The sequence below is a fragment of the Dermochelys coriacea genome, chromosome 2 (assembly GCF_009764565.3).
Source record: "Dermochelys coriacea isolate rDerCor1 chromosome 2, rDerCor1.pri.v4, whole genome shotgun sequence".
In the NCBI taxonomy this organism is placed as follows: domain Eukaryota; kingdom Metazoa; phylum Chordata; order Testudines; family Dermochelyidae; genus Dermochelys; species Dermochelys coriacea.
In genome coordinates, this window is record NC_050069.1 from 221446441 (window position 1) to 221469408 (window position 22968).

Sequence of the window (22968 nt, forward strand, 5' to 3'; positions counted from 1 at the left end):
GGTTTTGTGAGATAACGGTGCGACTGTGCTGTCTGATCATCTTTAATTGTACCTACTCAAGTGTATACTGAGAAAGGGCTTTGATAGTTATATAACACCCTATGGCTCTGGCTGGAACTTTTATATCCTGAATCCCTGCTTTCCTCACAACCGGAGACCCCATTAGCGGACTATGCTCCGTGTATCTCAACCTAGCAAGGCCATTTTTTGACACTACTGGTTTAATAAAAAAAAGAAAAGGAGGACTTGTGGCACCTTAGAGACTAACACATTTACTGGTTTAACATTTGCATGATAGTCTGCAGCAGGGCTCCCCAATGCCAACCTCCCTCCCTGCTCTTATTTTAACAGAGAACGTGTGTGTGTGTGTGTGTGTGTGTGTGTCTTTTCTTTCTGGAGAAACGGTCTGGCGGCAGGTTGCTGAGTTAAATATAGATCTAGGGGCGACGCTGACCTACCAGGTGTACGGGGCAGCGCAGCGCCCCTCTCCGCTTGGTGGTGAGATTAGGGCAGAGCAGCGAAGGGCGGCGGCGGCGGCACGGGGAGCCCCATGACGAAACCTCGCTCTGTGTTTCAGCAGCAGGAAGACGGGGGAGGAGGAGCCAGGTTCCCCGCGGCGCCGCTCGGCAGGTGAGGCGACTATTGCCGCCGTCTGTCTGGTTCGCAGCAGGCTGGCCCTCTGGAGCCGGGGGCCTCTCTCTGCCTGGCTGCTGAGCAAGCCCGGCCGAGCGCTGGAGGCGGAGCAGAGGTAACGGGGCAGGGAGGGCGGCGGCGGCAGTTTGCGGTGCCCGGCAGCCGCTGGCTCTCCCCGGGCAGGGCCCGCACCGCGTGGCGGGCGGCGCGGGCAGGGCACTGGGGGGGGGGAGCGCTCTCGCCGCCGCCGCGCTGCTTCCCCTGGACCGAGCTCCTTCCTGGTTTGTGCCTGGCCGGGGGGGTGTGTGTGTGCGCGTGCGCGCTCCCCACCTACCGGCTGGGGCTCCCTCCCGGAGCGCGCCCTCCAGCTGGGGGGGGGGGAGGGGGGGGATGGCGCACGCCCGGGGGCAGCTGGTCGCTCGCGTGAAGCATGTTGATGTTTTTCTTTTGCCAGCGTCTCCTGTAGGCCCCGATCCTCCAAACTCTTACCCGCCTGCTTAGGGACTGCTCGGCTGGAGGAACGGGGCCTTACTATGTGGGTTGCATTGGTGCCTAGCAGACCCAAAGATTGAGGGCCCCATTCTGCTAGGTGATGACTACCCAGAGCTAGACACTGGCCCTACTAAAGTTTGCGGACTAAAGCCCCGAGCCTGTAAACGGATTCGTGCGAGCAGATGCCGCTGCCCATATGTTTCAGAGTAGCAGCCGTGTTAGTCTGTATTCGCAAAAAGAAAAGGAGGACCGGTGGCACCTGTTAGTCTCTAAGGTGCCACCGGTACTCCTTTTCTTTCTGCCCATATGGAAACACAGCCGCTGGGCTTCATGTGGGCTATGCAGTCCTTAAGAGGAGAAGCTTACTGACTCATTGCTGTGCAAAGCTGTACGCCTAAGAATTGCATCAGACAGAGGATGTGAAGAAAGCAATACGTGTTACTTGGGCTATCAGCGTTGAAGGGAAATTTTGCTGAATGAAATGGGCTTACCTCCCCTTCTCCCCCCGAAATTCACTCCATGGTCCAAACATTTGAAAAAGGTTGTCCTGCGGTGTTAAAGAGACACTGCCAATTTGAAAGCTAGTCAATTAAAAATAAATTGAAAGTCGTTTTGAAGTACCTACACCTACCTCTGAGTCTGTCTGCCAATTTTTGTAGCTTGGCAGTTCCATTTCCCTGTTTTTTTTTTTGTTTAAAATCCCCCCCACCCCCACCCATTGCTGTGTGGAAGACCCATGCAAACAACAGAGGAAATACAAAATAGTGAAACAGCTAAATTGACAGGTTTCAGAGTAGCAGCCGTGTTACTCTGTATTCGCAAAAAGAAAAGGAGTACTTGTGGCACCTTAGAGACTAACAAATTGCAGAAAGTACCATCAAGTACACAAAGTAAATAAGAGGAAAGACACGTTCCTCTGTTTTTCAGTTTCTCCCTTTTAAAATAGGGTATGTCTTCACTAGCAACCTTAAAGCGCTGTTGCAGCTCTTTCCTAGCGCTGTAAAAAAAAAGAAAAAAAAAAACCACTCCCATCAGGTGAGCACAGCTACCAGCGCTGGGAGCACTGTCTACATTGCCACTTTACAGCACTGAAACTTGCAGCACTTGAGGTGTTTTTTCACACCCCTGAGTGAGAAAGTTGCAGCACTGTAAAGTGGCAGTGTAGACGAGGCCTATAGTCTTGGTAATTCTTTAAAAAAACAAAGAAACCCCAGACACTCCCCCATTCTACTCAATGGACAGAAGAATGGTTTTTAAGTTAACAGGGTTGCTTGAACTGTTTGCACATTATATACATGTGATTTAATAATTGCCATTAACAAGGAAAACAGGAATAAAAATATTGCATATGTGGAAAATGTCTGTTTGCCACATACAACTTGACATTTGGAATGTTTTGACTTGAGTGGTTCATTTCATAAGTTAGATTCACTAGATATTTGCATTTGCCAGCAAGATCTTTCAAGAGCCTTTAGTCAAATTGTCTAAACTTAGGGTAACTAAAGCTCTTGCTTATCAGACTCAGAAAGTCAGGTCTGTATGCCAAGTTAGGACCAAAACTAATTTTTACCCACTTCATGACCATATCTGATCAACCTATGATTCTGTACTTGGAATATGAGTTTGTAGCAAGAAACAATTAAAATAACTCACAAACAAATTTACTGTATCTAAAACTGATCTTAAACCTAGTTTATTGGTCTGTGCAAGGTATGCTGAAGTTTTGAAGTTGTTTGTTTTAAATCAATCTTCTGTCAACAGGGCCTAAACAGGTTACTTTCTTCATAAGACAGTGTTTAATTATTCATATTCAAGAAATTAAAATATGCTTCCTAGGTATCTGTTATAGCTAAAACCCATTGTATGAGATATCTTTCTGTTAACAGGTTATTCGTTTTAAGTAGCTGTGACACAGCCTGCAAGAGATTTCAAAATGTGTGGTATCTGGGCCCTTTTTGGAAGCGATGAATGTCTTTCTGTCCAGTGTCTAAGTGCCATGAAAATAGCTCACCGAGGTCCTGATGCATTTCGTTTTGAAAACGTCAATGGCTTCACCAACTGTTGTTTTGGTTTCCATCGTCTTGCGATTGTTGATCAACTATATGGCATGCAGCCTATTCGGGTGAAGAAGTTTCCATATTTATGGCTATGTTACAATGGAGAAATCTACAACTTCAGACAGGTAAATGAAATAACAAAAACAAACAAACAAACAAAAAAAAGACTGATCGTAGTACCTCAGTGCCGGTGAAGATTTGGAACTTCTCTAAAACACTGTGGACTAAAATGTAAGAGCAAATAATCAAATGATGCAACTTCAAAAACAAACTGGGTCAAAATCTGGAGCCAATTCATAAGTATATGAGAGATACTCAGAATACAGTAGTCCTTCAAATAGTTACAGTAAATAGTGACTATGTATAAACAGGAAAAATAACTTAATAAAGAAATCTACCCCAATTTTAAGCTTCCAAGGGGTAAGCGCATAGTCAGTGCTTACTAATAAAGAATTTGGGAGTTGGGGGGAAAATGTAAAATTACCCCTCCCACCCCTCCCAAAAAAGTCCTCTTAAATTTGGTATTCTTCAGATTATTTTGGGGGAGCTCTTCTTCTGTCCTCCTTGTATATTATTTATGTTTCTGCTTAATCTCATCATATCAGATAAGATAGGACATGTCTTAAATATTCTCAATATAGATCAATACAGCGTTCACAATGGGCCAGATTTTCAAAAGTATTTAGGCACCTAAAGATACAGATAGGGGTCTAGTGGAATTTTCAAAACCACCTAAGCAGTTTAGGTGTCTAAGGGTATGTCTACACTTAAAGTGCTACAGTGATACAGCTGTACTGCTTCAGTGTAGACGTGCACTGCAGCGACGGGAGGAGTTCTCTTATTGCTGTAGTTAATCCAACTCCCTTAGAAGTGGTAACAAGGTTGATGGAAGAATTCTTCCTTTGACATAACGCAGGGGTTAGGTCTGCATAGCTGTCTCTCAGCGGTGAGGATGTAGCTGTGCTGAGGGTAAGTTCCCAGTGTAGACCAGTCCTGAATCTCATTGAAATGATTGGGAGTTGCGTACTCAAGTTGGACACTCTTGAGAATCCCATTAGATGCCTATCTGCATCTTTAGGTGCCTAAATACCTTTTGAAAACCTGGCACTGTAGTTCTAATTTATTGTCTGGTTCTACCCATATCCTTAAAGTTATGCACATTCATAAGCACCTTCCTGAATCCAGGCCTATATATAGTCAGTCACACCAGCATGTTAAATATGGAATGTATGGGTAAGTAGCAGCTGTGATTGATAGCAAAGGCCTGACTCTGTAATGCTTACTCAGTCACGCTCCCACTGATATCACTGGCAGTTTGACGAACTACGTGCTGCAGAGTATGGCTTTTTCAGTGTCTGATTGTTGCGGTAAGCTACTGAGAATCATCCTAACATACTGCAGAGCAAAGCAAATGCTGAGTCCCTTGTATCAGCAGTCTGCAATACTTGCTGTGTTCTGCAGGATGTTATGGTCATTTTCAGTAGCACTTAACGCTTTCTAAAAGCAGACTCTGAACATGAGTCCAACCCTGCAGTTCTTAAGCCTGCAAAACTTGCATTGCCATCAGGGGGAGTTATAAAATCATGTGTGCACTGATGTAGTTAAAAACAATTTGAGTAAAGAGAGTGATTTCCAGTTGGCAAGTATGTTTTAGGAGCTTATTTGTTAAAGAATCATAGGTGAGCTCCATGGTGGCCAATGACAAAACTCCCTTTGACTTCAAGTGAGGCCACGATTTCACCCCATGATTTAAAAAATATTATCAGAAATATAGTGATAATATCCTTTTTACAGTTGCTGTCTTACAAGTTATTTTTAGATGCTTTTCTACCATCCAGTATATGGCTGAAATAATTTTAAAAAGTAGCACAACAAGGGCATGAAGCATACTCATGACTGCCAAAACTTCTGGCATCTGAAACTGCTTTTTTTTTTTTCTTTTTTCCCTTATGGAAGAATCTTAAATTTCACTGAACAAACTTTTGTTTTTGTTTTTTGTTTTAATTCCTCCAGTTAAACTGGCAAAATGAAATTCTCAGGTCAAAGTATTACTACTATATTATGATGGTATCGTATAATTGAAGCAAATACAGTTCATTTCCAAAGTGTTTTAGAAATATTAATGAATTAAGCAACACCACACCCCTGTAAGGTAGATAAGTAGTATTGTCCCCATTAAGAGATTTAATTTTAGATTAAGTGAGCTCAGTGTCTCTCAAAATCTGACACAGGGTGTCTCAAATTTTACACCCAGCCACTGAAGCCCACACCTTTGAAAATTTATCCCTGAAGTGAGTTGCAGAGGAAGTCAGTGGCAGAGCTGCAAATAGAACCTAGATCAGATCTGAAACACGGTGTATCCTTTCCTTTGCTTGTATGAAAACATCTATAAAGTTTTCAGACTCTTATCCACCAAGTAATCGATATTCTTTTTTTTTTAATTACAATCAAGTAAATGTTCCCCCCTCTTTTATAAAGTAAAAATGAATGCAGTCAGTGTCTGTGAATACTAATCTTTTCTTTCTAATAATTATTTTCCTTAGCTGCAAAAGCAGTTTGGATTTGAATACCAAACTTTAGTAGATGGCGAGGTAATCCTTCATCTTTACAACAGAGGAGGAATAGAGCAAACAGCCTCCATGCTAGATGGTGTGTTTGCATTCATCCTGCTGGACACAGCAAACAGGAAAGTGTTTCTGGGAAGAGATACGTATGGAGTCAGACCATTGTTTAAGGTGCTGACTGAAGATGGATTCTTGGGTGTCTGCTCTGAGGCAAAAGGTAAAATCAATAAAGTTAAGAAATTTAGTAATCAATTTCATCGTCACCACTGTTAAGTCAAAATATAAAAAGTCTTGGAGGAACACAAATTTTATTCTCTTGGTGATCGTTAAGGAGATGCAACAAAATTATTGGTAATTGAATAATTAGTATAAAATCATGTGATCCCATTTGTGTTAAAAAAAAAAAAAATGTAAATTGAACCTGATAGACATTTTATAAAACAGGAAGACGCTAGTTGAATAAATGGCCTTTTAACATAGCTAAAAATCAGTTATCTACTTTTACATAGTTATGGCTGCCAAGTATCTTTATCTGATTTCAGATAATATTTGAGGTCTGGATTCTGATTAGTTATAAAGGAGTCAGGTGAAGTCAATGGATTTATGCCAGTGTAAGTGAGACCAGTGTTTAATCCTCGGAATTCTGAAGTAACTGTGGTGAGAATCTGTCAAATCAGATCATTCAAGAAGTTTACAGTCCTGCTAAAATTTCGTAGAGGAAGAGAAAATACAAATGCTTTTAGAATAATTGCTGTCTCTTATTTGAAAGTTCAGTATCCTTTTTTTTCCCTCAGACCTGATACTTCCACCTAGGGTGACCAGATAGCAAGTGTGAAAAATTGGGGACACTCTCCCTTCCCCCGCCCCTCCCACTGGACTAAAACCCCTTGACACTCCCGCACCCCTTGGAGGGCAGAAGCCCCTAGTCCCACCACTCCGCCACAGGACAAAAGTGCCAAGCTCCCCCATGCCCAATCTTATAGGCGGAGAATGAGAGAGGGGTATGTGGGGGGCCCTGGGAGCCACACTTTAACTGTAAAGACCTGCGTGTGGCTCATGAGCTACAGTTTGGCCACACCTTCTATATAAGACACCAGTCCTAATATCGGGACCGTCCTGATAACATTGGGATGTCTGGTCACCCTACTTCCACCAGTTCTTTATTTTTAGGAAAAACAATGAAATACTGGAACCATAGACACTAAGATGTATAAACACTACCAAACTGGGATAGGAAGGGAGTTTATTTGAATAAGATCTAAATAAATCTTTTGTTTCCTCACATTTACCCTTGAACTGCTGTATATGTGTTTCGTTATTGGCATCCAGATTAGCTCAACCACTGTAATGATGCAATCTCAGAGACTCGATCCTACAGTCTTTTTATTTGTGCTTAACTGCATATGGTGGGTTTTTTTTGTTTTTGTTTTGTTTTTTCCCCTTTCCCCAATAAGGACTGCTCACAGTTCCCTTCTGTATCACTGCTAAGATAACTTAACTATTTGAAATTCATCTGACTGCATCCAAATAACATTCCCCTTTCACTTTTTGCAAAATACTCCCTGTGACTTCACCAGAAGTTTGATGTGTAAAGTATGTCCCTTGACAATTTTATTGCCAGTCTGATCCTGAGGCCTTTATTAGAAACAACACGGTCAGGTTCTGAGTCTATAATTTAATAATTATGGAATTGCTAAATTGATATAAATAATTACTTATTTTAATATCAACTCTGCAGTGACTTTGGCTGCTTAGTGATTTTTGTTAACCTCTTTTTGGTTTTATATGTAAATTTGTTAATTTCTGTCTTTCAAGCTCACACAGGCGCTTGACTCTGTCACTGTATTCAATAATGCCATATTTTCCCTAAAAGATCTCAGTAGTAAAATACTACTTAGCAGTTAGAAGCTGAGTTATAGTAAAGTTTGCCCTGTGCTGCGCTGAGACCTGATCCTATGCCATGCAAGTCAATGGGAGTTTTGACACTGACTTCAATAAGCACAGGACCAGACCCTTTGGTGCATTAGGGGACGAAGTGAGTGTCAAGAGCCTCTTTTCCCACACAGACAGCAAGGTAGGTAGGGTTTCTCCATAGGGTTCAAAGATAATATGGTAGCCTATGAACCGTGACCCCCAATGAGGTTGTCTGTTGTTTTGGTGGCTTGATCATAGCTAGATGGGGGTATCATGAGCTGCATGCTGCTGTTAGTAGCAAGTGCTAGTCACAGGGCACACCCTGTCTATGTTTGCAGTTTACTTTGTTGCTGCTCTAAAACAATCTGTTGGCAGGACTCCTGAATCAGAGGAGGTCTCAAGTAGCATATTTCTTCCTCCCCCGTTTCCCCCCCCCCCCCCCCCCGTCACTGTACCAGCCAGGGCAGAATTAGACTGTAATGGATAATCTGGAGAAAAATATTTTGTATCTAATTTTAGGCAGCTCAGGGACCATCGTGATAGGCATGGTAAATACTTCTCCACATTTTTTTCATGTTTGCAGGTCTTATCAACTTAAAGCACTCCCTGTCCTCTTGTTCTAAAGTGGAGCCATTTCTTCCTGGACACTATGAAGTATTGGATTTAAAACCATCTGGCAAAGTTGCATCAGTGGAACTGGTAAAATTTCATAGTTGTAAAGATGAACCTCTGCATGCTGCTTATGATACAATGGAACATCTGCCTGCAGGTAACACAGCAAAAAAACTCCTGACTTTTATGGCCTTGTTTTAAATTAATCAGAATAATTCATTACTTAATTTTTCATGAACATGTAACCTGTATTGTGTGGTATAAGTGGTAGAATCATTTGGCAAAGAGCTGAAAAGAAACATTATACTATAGGGGCATGATATATTTGGGGGCTCTCTTTGTATGTGACTGCTTGCGAACATATTGGAGCTCCTGCATCCTTGTCTGAAATTCATTTGATAGCAAAGAATGTTGTATTTAGTCCAGCAAAGCCTTAATGAAACCCCCGAAACAAGGATATTTGCTCGTTTCCTTTCGTGGCAGGTTTGGATCTTGAAACGGTGAAAAGCAACATTCGGCTTCTGTTTGAAAATGCTGTTAGAAAACGTTTAATGAGTCACAGAAGAATTGGCTGTCTTTTGTCAGGTAAATATCAAAACTTAGAATGATTATTCTTTCCCTCCCTGCTCTCTTCTTCCCCCCACCCCCCGAGCCAATAAATAAAGTGCTTATTTACTCTGGTATGTCTGTGATGCATCTAAAATAACACAACTTTTAATATACTTTTTCTACCTAACAAAAATTTTAACAGAAATTTGAAGGAATTTTTGAAGATTGTTATGGTCTTTATTGAGCATCTTACTATATTTATACCTAATGGAACCTGAGCTGGGATGTTGAATTGCAGAGTGCCTGGCCATCTTTCACTAAGAAGATACAAAAACAACACTTTAATCAGTGCTAATCCAATGTACTCATAACATTATAGGGCTTTTCATTGTGGGTAAATATCTTATAAAAATGAGACATCACTGCACTATTGCAAGGTAAATCTATAGAGAGGCCTCTGCATATTTCAGAAAAGAGGGGGAGTTGGCTTCTTTTCTGCCTTTCACCTCCCCTTGTGTGTGGGGGGGGGGCGGGCAGGGAGAAGGCATATCCTGTGTGTACTGACTTAGGGGCATCTGGGACAAAACTAATCACTAACTTTTTTTTCAAAGGGGGTAATCTAAAGTCCAGAAGAAAGTTCAGTGTCTTGGCTGGGAGGCAGTGTGCTCTAGTGTTTAGGCATTTACTGTAGAATCCAGATATCTGCTGTCTAGTATTGGGTCTTACATTTTGTTTCACTACAATTTTTTTTTTAGGAGCTCTTATTGACAGTTAGAGTTAAGGTAGGTTGTGCATGTGTGTATGTATGGCATAATGACATATGTTCACTATGCATCTTATCAGGTGTGTATTGGAATGAGGCAGGACTCAACAGAAGATTTTTAGTTTGACCAGTGCTGCTAACTCCTTTCATTTACCTACATAAAAGCTGGAATGGGTAGTGTGGATGGGACAGTCTCCTCCCTCCCCCCCCCCCCCCGCAAAAACAAAACAAAACCAAAAACCCAAGCCAAAACTATTTCAAAATTTAAATTTCTCAAGTTACAGCAGCGTAGTCAAATCTCCATAAACACAATCCAGGTACACACTAACTGTGTACTATTTATACAACTATTGCCCTGTGCATGCAGTTTCAACAGTGTGTTTTAGCAAGGGATGTGGCAGTAAATGAGAGAGGCAAGAAGAATTGTACATTTTGCTTTTAAAATGGCAAGAAGGATGGTGAAGCTGAGGAAGGGAATTCCAGATGGCTGGAATGGTAGCTGCAAGCAGAAGAGAGAGTTGGGGACTGTGAGCAGGCCAGAACGGGCAAAGCTGATGGAGCAAGTGGAGTCTTAGGGAGAATGTTTGTTAGCGATAGGTGGAAGCATAGGAGGAGACGAGTACAGTTTTGTATTGGAAGGAGGATGGGGTGGGGGAAATCAGTCTAATCTTGGCAGGATGGGCAGAGAGAAGGTATGTTTATTTAGAATCATTATACCACCATGGAAGATCTATTTGTGTATTTAAAAAAAGATTTCTGTTGTGGTTCCTGGACAGCACACACACTAGTAATTGCTACTACAGCTGTTCCACTGACATTGTACAGTGCCATCTTTTTTTTTTTTTTTTTTTTTTAGGGCTCTGTTCCACCCTCATTTTGTACATCATGTGTCTTGGATTCACACACAATTTAAAAAGCAAGACCTATGTAAATCATGTTTCCATTGTACAGATGCTTGTGCCTGAAAAACGTAACAAAATAAATTTGTTTTGCTGATAGGGGGTTTGGATTCCAGTTTGGTTGCTGCAATGCTTGTGAAACTGATGAAAGAATCAAGCATCAGTTACCCTTTACAAACCTTTGCCATTGGAATGGAAGACAGTCCTGATTTATTGGCTGCCAGAAAGGTATAGTAATATTTTTGTCTTCAGTTACAGTTAGCGTGCGCAAACTGAATAGAGAATACTGCTTTTACATTACCTGTATAAGGTCACAATGCGTCCTAGATGTAGTCTTAATCCTCTTTTGGGTGGAATCAGAATTTGTAGTAAAACCAAGTTTGCACAGCATTGGGTTTGCGTCTTAATTAAATTACAGAAATAGATTGGTTTTGTTTGTTCTTATGTATTTGAAAAATCTTTTTGTGACCAAAACTGTCACTGCGTTATTACTACAAGGCAGAGCCCTGCAGACGGACTGGGATCCAGGGAGTCCTGCAGGACCCGCTGCCATAATACTAGGAGTGGGTAAAATGTACTTTGTTGCAGGCATGATTAGGTGGGCAAAAAAAAACAGACTGCAGAAATTTGTGGGATCACTAAATGGTTTAAGCATGATTTGTTTTATTTTTTTAATGGTAAAAATTGTTTTTGTAATATATAAAAACATTAACTTTTTTTTTTTTTTGGTAGCATGGGGGAATCTGTCTTCCTTGCAGGATCTAAGGTTTTTGCGAGTGGGAGCAGGGAAAAAATGTGTGAGCAGGTGGGAGTGGGTATTGTGGGGAGGTATGGGAGAGGATTAAAAAAAAATAGTCCCACTCATGGCTCTGCTGCAAGGGCCATGCTTTCAGAGGTGCCTCAATTCTGCCTCCATTTGTGGCTAAGTCCAAGGATAAACCACTAAACTTTTAGATCTTGGAAGAACCACTGGAACTGTCTAGTATAGCATCTGTGATCTATGAATGAACTTGTAGTTTAAACAAATCTTTCGGGGGGACTTTGCTGTCTTTTAGGCTGTGTGGTACTTAAAAAAACAAATGTCACAACTATTTACAGCCATTACAGATTCCACTGTACTTTGTGTAAACATTGGGGTTAGAATAAACTGTAATTTGGGAAATATTTTCCACCGCAGTTTATAGTGGATATCCATTTTATTTTCTTCCTGTCTTAATCAGTTATGTAATTTTTGTTGCAAAAGAGCTCTGGCATTTTAGTGATATGTTGTGGATGTTTGCAAAGCACTTTGAGTTAAAAGGCAGGTTACTAATGTAATCTGTTATAAACAGGTAGCTGCTTATATTGGCAGTGAACATCATGAAGTAATATTTAATTCTGAAGAAGGAATTCAGGCATTAGAAGAAGTTATTTTTAGCTTGGAAACATATGATATTACAACAGTAAGAGCTTCAGTTGGTAAGATATATTTATTTTAAATATACTCTTTACTAAGTACTGATGTATTATTTAACACGAAAGATATTATCCTTGTATACTGTCTAATGATCAGAGAGGACCTGGGACCCAGGAACCGTGATTTCTATTTCCAACTTTGTCATTGTCTCGGGGCTTTTCTGCTCAAACACTTATTTCATGGCAAGCTGGGGTGTAAATCTACTCAATCCTAGCCTGCCGTGAACTACTTGTGTGGATCCTTCTGCCACACACTAACCGTTCTAGTGCTCTTTGATCTACTCTGCTTTGAAAGAGGAGTAAATCAGAGGTCATTAAGGAACTGTTAATGCATGGCAGCAGGGTCCGCGCAGACACTTATTTTGTGGTAAGCTAGCGCGGGCTAGAATTAGACTACAGTTTCTGATGAACTAAATGTTTTTGTAGACAAGCCCTCCGTGTGGGACCATGACAAGTTTATTTGTCCTACTGGTAAGACAGGTTTAACAGCATTTACATTCCTTTGAGGTTTATTGAGGCTTTGAGATCCTTAAATGAAAGACAGAGATTCAGATTTTAGGGCCAGAAGGAAATATTAATTCATAGAGTCTGATTTCCCATAAAACGCAAGCCATAGAATCTCAACCATTTATTCCTGTTCTGAACCAAAAATTTCATGTTTGGCTAAAGCGTATCTTTCAGAAAGGCAGGCAAAGTTTCGTGAATTCAAAATATATGTACTACTTTGCCATAACAAATATGGAAACATAAATTTTATTTTTTTTCATATTTTTGTTTGCATTCAAATGTGATTTTAGTATGACAGTGTAGTGTAACTCCTTGAAATAAACACCGGTTAATGAACTCCGTCTCTTTTTAAAAAACAAACAAAAAACAACCCACAACAAAACCAAAACTATTTTATCACTAAACTAAATAATGTGGAAAGGTTCAATGAGGAGAAGGCTGAATTCATTGTATGTATATGAAGAGAATAGAGAGAATTTATTAATATAGTGCTTCGGAAATGAAATGGACTATACAGTATAACTGTTGAGATAAATTTACAGCAGTAATAAATACTTGACTGGTTATTTTTATTCTTACAAATATATAAGCCTTAATTCAGGAAAACATCCCTATTCAGGATAGCCCTCAAGCATGTGCTTAACTTTAAGCATGTACTTAAGTCCAACTGACTTCACTGGGACTTAGCTTTCCTGAATCAAGGCCACTTATATGTATATTTTTCACTTCAATTGTTTGAGTTTTAAGGACTAGTTATAGGAAAGCATGCACCATGGGAACAATTAGACACAGAAAATATCCCTAAAATGATACGGGTTAGTGATATTTTAATGGGATTGAAAAGCAGAAAGAGTTGCTGCTGTTGTGGATTTCAACTGTTTTCCCCCTCATTTCTAATATGTAAGAGAAGCACTGAAACACTAAATCAAAATAATTATTGTGCTTCTGAAGTCAGAATTTTGTTCAGTTATAACTGAATTTACAATAACGTTATAAATCTGATTTTATTATTTTAGGTATGTATCTGGTTTCCAAACACATAAGCAAGAAAACAGACAGTGTGGTCATTTTCTCAGGGGAAGGCTCAGATGAGCTTACACAAGGCTATATCTATTTCCATAAGGTAAGAACAACTTTTTGTTCTCAAAGGAAAAAGGATTCTTGTTTGTGCATGCTCATATTGGGCCACAATAATCAGGAAAGAGTCCTTGGAATACATTAATTCTTTCTGATGCTGGTACTTTATATCCACGTACAAGTAAATAATGTATTAAAGTGGATGAATAAGTAAGTATTCAAAACCCCAATCTCGCAAACACTTTTGCACGCAAGCTGTTGTGCATGTGAGTAGTCCCACTGAAGTCAAATAATAGAGTTTTCAGAGAACGTCACCAACTGTGTCCAGGGTCCAGACATTTCCTTATTCCTCCTGTTATAGACTTCCTTTTAGAAATCATTACGCATTTTTGTAATTTTTAATTCAAACATTTTTTTCTCTTCTGCATTTTTAAAAGCAAATTTTCAGTTGGTTAAGGTGCCAGCTGGAGACTGAAGGGCAGATCTTCAGCGGTAAATTGTCATAGCTAACTGAGTCCAATGAAGCTCTGACACTTTCCACCATCTGAGGATTTTCTCATTAATTCCTCTTTATTTATGGAATAAGGACAGTCCTGTCATAATGCAGGTTTTACCATACTGTCCTGCTAATGTGTCTCAACACTGACATGTGGAGACCACTTCTAAGGGTGAATTAACAGTTCAGTCATCTTTCCCTGCAGTTTTTTTGCCTCTGTACTGAGGCTGCCAAGTGTGAAGTCAAAGGAGCTATGCTAATTCTCATTATTAGATGAGAATCTGGCCTAAACATCATCTTACACTTTTTGTGGAATAAATATCACTTGCATCCTCTTGGTTTGTGGTGAGAACTGTCATAGTAACAGATGTACAATCTTAAACAATCATTATTATTTATTATTTCAGCATTTCCATGTAGCTGCTTCCAAACAAATTTTATTGAGGAGGTTGATTATTTGAGTCCTTAGGGCCCTGTTCTGAGATCGCTTATGTCCTACTTGGATTCCTGAGAAAAGAAGACACTGGGGCAGTATTGTCCAAATCACGTGAATTTGGCATTCTCCCCATAGAATATGTTGTAGCTTTTGGGAAATGCACAGGGCACATGATATTTGTACAGTATTGGAGTAAGCCCATGAGTATAAGCATGCATGTTGCGTGTTTCTATAAAAGTGAGGAAGATTAGGGAAAGGAGTCCTAATTATCCAATTGTATGTATTTTCCTCAATGCTTAGAAATTGTGAAATAAGTTGGCCTGCAGTGTAAATTTGTCTACCAATGCTTTAATTTTCATGCCCTAAAAGTGTGTAGCGTATCACTGTACTATGGAATATGCTGCAGAGTACAACTTCTCCTTCTGTGCAAAGAAATCACTGGAAATCCATATATGCTACAGAAAATTCTCAAAGTAGCAATACAACCATGCATTCTGTGTGTGTACTACGTTTGCATGTATGTTACAGGCCCCGTCTCCTGAAGAAGCTATGGAAGACAGTGAGAGGCTTCTGAGAGAACTCTACATGTTTGATGTACTTCGTGCAGACAGAACTACTGCAGCTCATGGGTAAGGCCTGTTTTAGGCTCCAACACAGTTATAGGTGTAGTTTAAGAACCTAAGTAGACTAGAATTTTAAAGATCTTGCTGTCCTCTGTGAAATTACAAACATCTGAACATTGGTGCATTTGGTAGCATGTAGAGGGAAATATTACCCTCAATTGCCTTCATCTATAATTCAGTATATTTTAAGGGACAAATTTGTTATGTTTATTGATGGAACCAGGATCTGGCCCTAAAAGCTTGTGTGAGCAGGAAAGCAATATCCTTTTTTGTGGCTTCATGGTTTTAAAAAAAAAAAATAACAAACAAAAAAGCAGAAAAAGATACCTGTTAAAAGTATCAGCTAGAAGGCTGGAGAACAGTATAAAGTTACATACCAAGATTAAATTGGATTTGTATCCTGAAGGAATCCAGGTAGAGAATTCACAGGATTGTGCAGAGTTGATCATATCAAATGCACGAGGTTGCTATTCTGCTAATTGATGCAGGAAAGGCCTTTGTCCAGGAGGAATGATCTTTGTTACGAGCAGTACGCTATATTTACTGTATTTAGAAATGTTAGTGTTTGGGGGGAGGAGGGGGAAATGGCCCTTCCTGACCAAGATAAAATCAGAAAGTTTTAAAAATAACTAAAGAGTTTAGGCAATATGTTTATAGGACCTCAGGCATAAACAACAGGGATGCATCTGAACATTAAGGAATGGAAACTGGAAGGAAAACAAAAGGAAATTTGACAAGACAAAGTTATAGAATATTAATAAAGAAGCTGGATAGATATGAAGGGAAGGAGGGTTTTGTGACTAAAACACAAGACTTGGGCAGTCAGAAGATCCAGGTTCTGTTCTTGGCTCTGCCACAGATTTGTGTGACTATGAGCAAGTAAACCTTCTTGTGCCTCAGTTTCTCCATTTTAATAATGGGGAGAATGCATGTTGTGCAGATGAGACTGGCTGCTTATTCAGGTTTGTTTTTCACACTTTGAATTGCCTTGTGCTTGAAGAGCTGCAATTGCCTTTTCCTGTTAGTTATACAAAAGTTTGTGAAATGCTTTATAGAACAATTGGAAAGACAAGGTCCCTGCTCTGATAACTTATTGTTAAATGTAGATGTATGAGGGGTTGAGGGCAAAGAAGGACAAAGTCAAAGATGCCTATCACCTGCGGAAAATATATAGCAACAGATTCTCGTTTATGCACATTGAACGATCTTTGGCTGAAACTGAAAAGCCCTAACCTCTTACTCGATATACAAGGGTAGGAAGTTCAAGCCTCTTCACTGAAATATTACTGAACCGTAGTCGTTCTTCAAGGGCAGTGTGTACTGCACATTACCTGCAGTAGGTGTTTGTTTTTTTGTGAGGAGGAAAACTAAGAATAATAAACTCAGTTTTGGAATGCACTAAATTATACTGGACCACTTCCACAGCTGACTTTAAGTGAAGCTACGCTGACTTGCACTGGCTGAGGTCCTGGCCCATTTTGTTACATGCTTTAAACTAACGTGCCCTGCTGCAAGTACAGGAGTGCTTGATGCAGCTCCTCACTACCAAAGGCAAAGTTCTTATCAACTCGTTTGTCACCCTCAAATATGAAGTCTTAGAAAAGATACTAATTATCTGGCTCCACAACATATTGGGCCCGAACATAAGCAGTAAGGGCTCAGTGCTTCTGCACATGGAACTCTTGTTGAAGCTAATGGAAATTCTGCATGAGAGCATTGCAGAATCACTATGAAATGTCTTTATGGTTTCCACAGGTGCATCTTTATTGCTATCATGTTTGAAAGCCAAACTCCGGTATGCTTTTGGGTGAAACTTACCAGATTCTGCAACAGCTTAAAACATGCTGATGCATCTCCTCATAGGCAGCTTGCTGGTTCTTGACAGATCTTTTAGGATTACATGATTTTTTTCAGTGTTTATATGCAAAGTGCATTGTTTTATCGAGGTCTTTGTGGAACCTACTGGAGGAATTCCTACGTTTTTGCATGATATCATAAACTTTCCAATAGATGGCAGCATACACCATGAAAAAATTCTTGACTTTTTTGGTTGATAAATACTGTGCAGATAGTTTACTGGATTGTCCAAACTGATTAATTGGAAATTACATTTTGAGCATAAGTGAAATATTCATATATTAAAGTACTAAATCTTGTATTCTTTCTGCTGTTCAAAATAAATGGATGTTAATAGGTATGGAATTCTAAACTAATGTGTCGTGGTGTTGATGTAATATGTTTTCTATTTTAATTTTTTGTTTTTTGTTGTTGTTTTTAGTCTTGAACTGAGAGTCCCATTTTTGGATCACCGGTTTACTTCTTATTACCTGTCCCTGCCACCAAAACTCAGAATTCCAAAGGTATACAAACCTACACAGCATCCAAAAGGCATGTTGGAGATTAAGGCTGTGATCCAGCAGAGCATTAAGCAAGAGTAATCCTATAGAATTTAATGGTACCGTTCACATGCTTGATTGCTTTGCTGGATTGGTACCAATGGCCTGATCTTTTTATTGAATGGACTTCCAAAGGGGAAGATGTGTTTTAAAAATTGTCTTGTAAAATTTGTTACACTTAGGTTCCTAACATTCACAGTATTGTTATGCTTCTTGTCAATAGAATGGAATTGAAAAGCATCTCTTGAGAGAATCGTTTCAGGATTCCAACTTGCTTCCTAAAGAAATACTCTGGAGACCCAAAGAAGCCTTCAGTGATGGTATAACATCTCTCAAGAAGTCTTGGTTTTCAATTCTCCAAGAGCATGTTGATGTCCAGGTACACCTATTTATGTTAAAATTTCTGCTTGTTATCTACAGTACCATATGCTTTCATTCTAAGTTTTAAAGCCATTGAAGATATATTAGAAATTGCATCAGACAATGAAAGGTGGGATTTGCACATAGTCCAGAAAATAAATACTTGAGTTTTGAAGTTCTCAAATTGCCATTTGTTCAAGAATATTACAGGAGCAAGATTGCTTTTAAGAAATGAAAGTACTTCAGGGTATGAAGACTGTTGTAGTGTGAGGTGAAATTTTAGATGGAAAGAAACGATAAAATCTCATGAAAAGGACTATGAAAGGCAGTTGATATGCTTAAGTGGAGGAAATAGCTGGATTACAAATATATGTGTGTGTTTAGTTTATGGATCAACCTGCTTGATTCTGGGTTTCATGTGAGAAGTGAATGCTGGAGCTGCGGTACCGTGGGAAATCCTTCAGCTTAGGGCAGCTGCTGTAGTTTATACAAGCCATTTATATCACCTCTGCCCACTGTTACCCAGCTGCAGTTAGTGCAGTGTCAGTTTTTGGTAGCTACACTTGTTTGTAGCATAGTAGGCCCTCTTTGGAGCTGAAATCTCTCCTTACTAAGCCAGGCAGTGTAACTGCAGCTACACTTGCTTTGCGCAGGGGATTGTGTAAAAATGATCACTAGTGGTAGGACATAATGCCCACCTTACCCCAGCCTGTGGGTGAAATTCACCTCTGCTGGTGCCAGTGCAGTTTATGCCCTTGTACTACAGGGAAAGATATGTCAGCAGAGGCATCTACCTCCAAAGGAGTGGCTGCTCAGTCCGTTTCTCCCCCCCCCCCGCCCCATTGGGGTTGGAAGGAGATTAACTTTATGGTTGTTCTCTGTTGGAGTTCTGCTGGTGGAAGCTGATCAGGAGATTACTTGAATCAACCTTCTTCATCCCTACCCTTGGTGGAATGGAGACTGCAGGAGACTTCACCTCTGCACTCTCGCTCCTGGGGTACTTTCTGCCACTGGAAGCCTGCAGACTGGGTTGTGCTGATTGGAGTGAATTAGAATCCATTGTATGCAGGCAGAAGAGAACCTATCAAGAAGCAGATAACTGCATAGCCTGAGCTTGCTCAGAATCATTCAATAAAGAGAGAAAGGAAGGAAGGAAATGGGGAGATACTTTTGTAAGTTTACTGGAAAAGAGAATTTTAGATGACGCCTTCTGTGGGGCCGGAAACAATATTCCACTAATGGGGCCATTTATGAGACTAATTCTCAATAAAGTTGCACAGATTGAGCTCAGTGGGAGCCATGCACACATCTTAGGGCAGAATTTCACCTTTTAGAAAGCTTTTAGTCTCTTCCTGGAATTTAAGGAATGGTGAAGTTAATGGTAAATCCTTCTACATTGAGATGATGGTATTTTGACTGCAGGTAATGGTCTGGTGAATAATTTATAAAGCAACTTCACAGCTTAATTTGTATTTCACTCTTGTCCATAGGTTGCTGACCATCTGCTGGAAAAGGCAGCAGAAAAATTTTCTTTTAATCCTCCTAAGACTAAAGAAGGTTACTACTACCGCCAGATCTTTGAGAAGCACTACCCTGGGCGAGCTGATTGGCTCTCCCATTACTGGATGCCAAGATGGATTGAAGCTACTGATCCTTCTGCTCGCACATTGAAACATTACAAGTCAGCTACCAAAGAATAAGTGTTCCAGTAATTGAAACAGAAATTACTTGTCGCCAAATGGCTCTGCCTGTGCTAAAGCTTATGCAACCCAGTAGTCTAAAAGAATATTCAGAACGATTTTGACAGTGGTATTTAAGATGAAAGAGCCCTTTATAGCCAGTATAATAGTGTGAAATTCACCCCACTGCAGAGGGCTTGCACAAGGACCTCTGCCTCACTTAAACTACAGTTCTGGTCTGGAAAACTACTCTGTGAAAAGGGTACCATCTTGCTTAGCAGCTCTGCCCTTGTTCATACTTAGTCAGATTGGCTGACTTCAGTTACAAACATGCATGTATTTTTTAACATAAAACCTCCGTGGAAGACTTGAATGGCTCATACAATGTGTGTTTGTCCGAATTTCACCTTGGGGGGTATAAAATGAGCATTTATGGTCTGGACATTCTGTCTAGGCTTCTGTGTTTAAAAGCTGTAGCATTCATACGGTTATTGTAGACATTGGGCAAGATCTACAGAGATTTGCAAATTCCTACAGGTACAGAGAAGCACCTACTAGAATTTACAGAAGTGCCTAAGCAAGTTAGGTGCCTAACTAAAGTCAATTGGAGTAGGTATTTAACCTGCTTAGGCACTTCTGAAAATCCCACTACATTCTCATTAGGCACTGGGTGGGTATATCTACATATAAAAAGGATTAAAAAACCTGAAGCTGGCCTGCGTCCACTGACTCAGGCTCCAGGACTGAAAAATAGCTGTGTAGACATTCAGGCTGGAGCTCAAGCTCTGACCCTGCAAGGGTGAAAGATCCCAGAGCTCAGGCTGGAGCCTGAGCCAGAATGTCCACACACACCAATTTTTAGTCCCATGAGCCCAAGTCAGCGAACCGTGGCCAGCCATGGCCATGCTGTGGGACTTTTATCTTTGAAATATCTTTGTAGATTTGGCCTGTATACATATCGTAGTAACAGTTTTGGTGTAAGAATTTGAATAGCATGGAATAAAATTGGCCAGTTATATCCTTTGTTTCTACCTCAAGGGCTTGATTTTGAAAGCTGTATGGGGTTTTAACTTCATGATTCAAATGTGAGTCAAGTGGCTACACACCTGCACAACATTTGGGAAAATTTAGGAGTGAGAATAAAAAGCGTCACTTACAAGTGAACAATATCATCTTCCAAGTGCTCCTCAAGATTCAGCTGAAGCCAGAGGAGGGGGCAATGTCATGTGGAACTTTCTCTGGCACAATCTGGTCAGGAGGCCTTGCAGGATCAGGATGATGAAGACCCAATGGTACCATGGATTCCAAGGTCCCAGGAGAAGGTGTGGGTCGCAGTCACGACGATGGCTAAGGTTAAGCTCACTCCTTCCAGTCCACACATTCCACTGCTCCCATTTAAATGTACAAAAAGGGGGTGAAAACCTCATCTCATGATTAATCAATGAGAGCACATTTTGGTGACTTCAACTACAAATGTTTTCTCTTGGTTCTAGGTTCATTCAGATAATTGTTATGCCAACTGGTGATTTTTACCAGGAGCCTTGAAGACCTCTTAGCACTGCTTTTAAAAAAAAAAAATTATTAAGGAATTCAGTTTGTACCAGTCTGTTTTTAACCTTTGGTAACTTCATAAGTTTATGTATTGGGCTTTACCTTCATGTGGACTTTTGTTACCTTGAACCACTTGAGTATAGGCCTCTGCACAACAAGGGTCTTGAAACTGTCTTGTGTTGTAACAGATTCATAGTATGTTTTAGCATCGCTTTGCTTTTTAATAAAGGTTTTTAACTGAAATTGACAGTTTGAGCCTCCTGGTGCTTATCATTTTCCATAAGCCTAGAAAAGAAGTTTCTGTAGGACCCATCCACAACGGCTTCTGAAACAGTTTTACACCCTGTTAAACAGGTGTGCCAGACTGTGGTGATGCTAAGCATCTTGATTACTGGGATGCAAAGGAAAGATATGCTGCTCACTGAATTTTCTGGTATTCTTAAGTTTTCCCTGTTACTATTGACCCTGAGGGGGCAGCATTTGTATTAGAAGCTCTAGAGTAAAGAGAAGTTGTTTGTCTGTCATCACTCTAATGTGTTAGTCACTGTAATATCAAGTTGCTAACTTGCTGCTCTGGGGCTTCCTGTCAGAAGTGAGTGCTATATTCTGGGGAAAAAGTAACACAGTGGCAGAGCCAGTTTTAGAGGGATGTAAGAGTAACTTTAGGGGTGCCAGTCTTCAATTCTCCCTCCTACCTTTTAATGAGGGTCCCACCACCTCATCAGTTTTTATTCTCATAGCCCCAGGAGCCAAGTCCATCGGGACAAAGGGCACCATCTCTGTCTGCACAGTTCAAACATCCCTAGGACTGGCTCTCTAGGGATGCTGCAGGATGCCAACAAACAAGCCGTGAGTATGGGGAACCCAACAGAGAGGCTGACAGACCTTCTGGGCCCCATGTGTCGAGAATTGATGTGATTATAAATTACAATTCTATGAAAATATAAATTATTTGAAGTAGGGTCTTTTTAAAATTCACAGCAAAGGGAGAAACTGGCTTGTCTTCCTTAAGCAAGGGCACACGCACACAGACCACCTTCTGGGAGAGAGGATCACTTCTATGGAAAAGAACCTTAACCTGACTGGGCTATGTAAGGATATTTATGCTTAACTGACGCTTCCAAGTTTTAAAAAAAACAAAACACCTCTTCTGAAAAGCCAGGTTACAGGAATCAAAATTATATGCAGTATTGTAGCAAGGTCAGTCCCAAAATATTACAGCGACAAGGTGGATGAGGTAATATATGTATTTTTATTGGACCAACTTCTGTTGGTGAGACACGAAGCTTAAACAGAGTTCTTCAGAATGTGCTGAATGGGAAATGTGCTCAGTGTGTCGCAGTTCTGGATAGACAAGTTAAACTCCCCCACAAATTTCCACCACAACTTCCACAACCCTTGCCTGTCCATTAAACTCTCTCCGGAACACATCCACACTAGCATCAACTTCCTGGACACCATGAGCAGCTTCAAGAATGGAACTCGACACACAACAAAAAACCCATGGATCAGCACCCCTACCTTCATAGCTGAGCTGTTACTAAGCATTTTGGTACCCTGGGGAAAGCAAGCAAGTTTGTGTCCCCTAGAAGTGGTGTGCGTGTGTGTGTGTGTGGGGGGGGGTCATATCCTCCAGCTTTCTGCCTTCTATTTAGCAAGGGGGGAGGCATGCCTCCATTGAGGGATGTGCCCCACAGTTTGAAAACAGTCACCACCTGCCAGGACCCAGTAGCTTGGAAGCTGGTGGGAGCTGCTTGGCCCATTTGGACTTCTGACTCTGTTCTGTGGGAGCCAGGGCATTGGCTGCCCAGCAGCCCTCCCTCTCTTGTTCCCTGAGCCAGGCCATCTCTGTGTGCCCAGTCATTCTCCAGGTAGGGTGAGCAACACAGCTCCGAGCTGCCCCCG

At 40.7% G+C, this 22968-nt stretch overlaps 1 protein-coding gene across 2 annotated transcripts; it reads left to right on the plus strand.

The window, feature by feature from the left end:
• Nucleotides 1-356: 356 nt before the first annotated feature.
• On the plus strand, nucleotides 357-21312 carry ASNS (asparagine synthetase (glutamine-hydrolyzing)). 2 transcript variants are annotated; one of them, XM_038392275.1, is made up of 12 exons: nucleotides 357-630; nucleotides 3012-3307; nucleotides 5726-5963; nucleotides 8244-8429; nucleotides 8756-8857; nucleotides 10584-10711; nucleotides 11815-11941; nucleotides 13462-13568; nucleotides 14983-15083; nucleotides 17356-17437; nucleotides 17697-17852; nucleotides 19324-21312. In XM_038392275.1, the coding sequence occupies exons 2-12, from the start codon at nucleotides 3059-3061 to the stop codon at nucleotides 19531-19533; spliced, it is 1686 nt and encodes a 561-aa protein (XP_038248203.1). In that variant the 5' UTR covers nucleotides 357-630; nucleotides 3012-3058; the 3' UTR covers nucleotides 19534-21312. The 2 variants fall into 2 exon arrangements, with proteins under 2 accessions (XP_038248203.1, XP_038248204.1); XM_038392276.1 differs by having other exon boundaries at nucleotides 462-748.
• Nucleotides 21313-22968: the final 1656 nt, after the last annotated feature.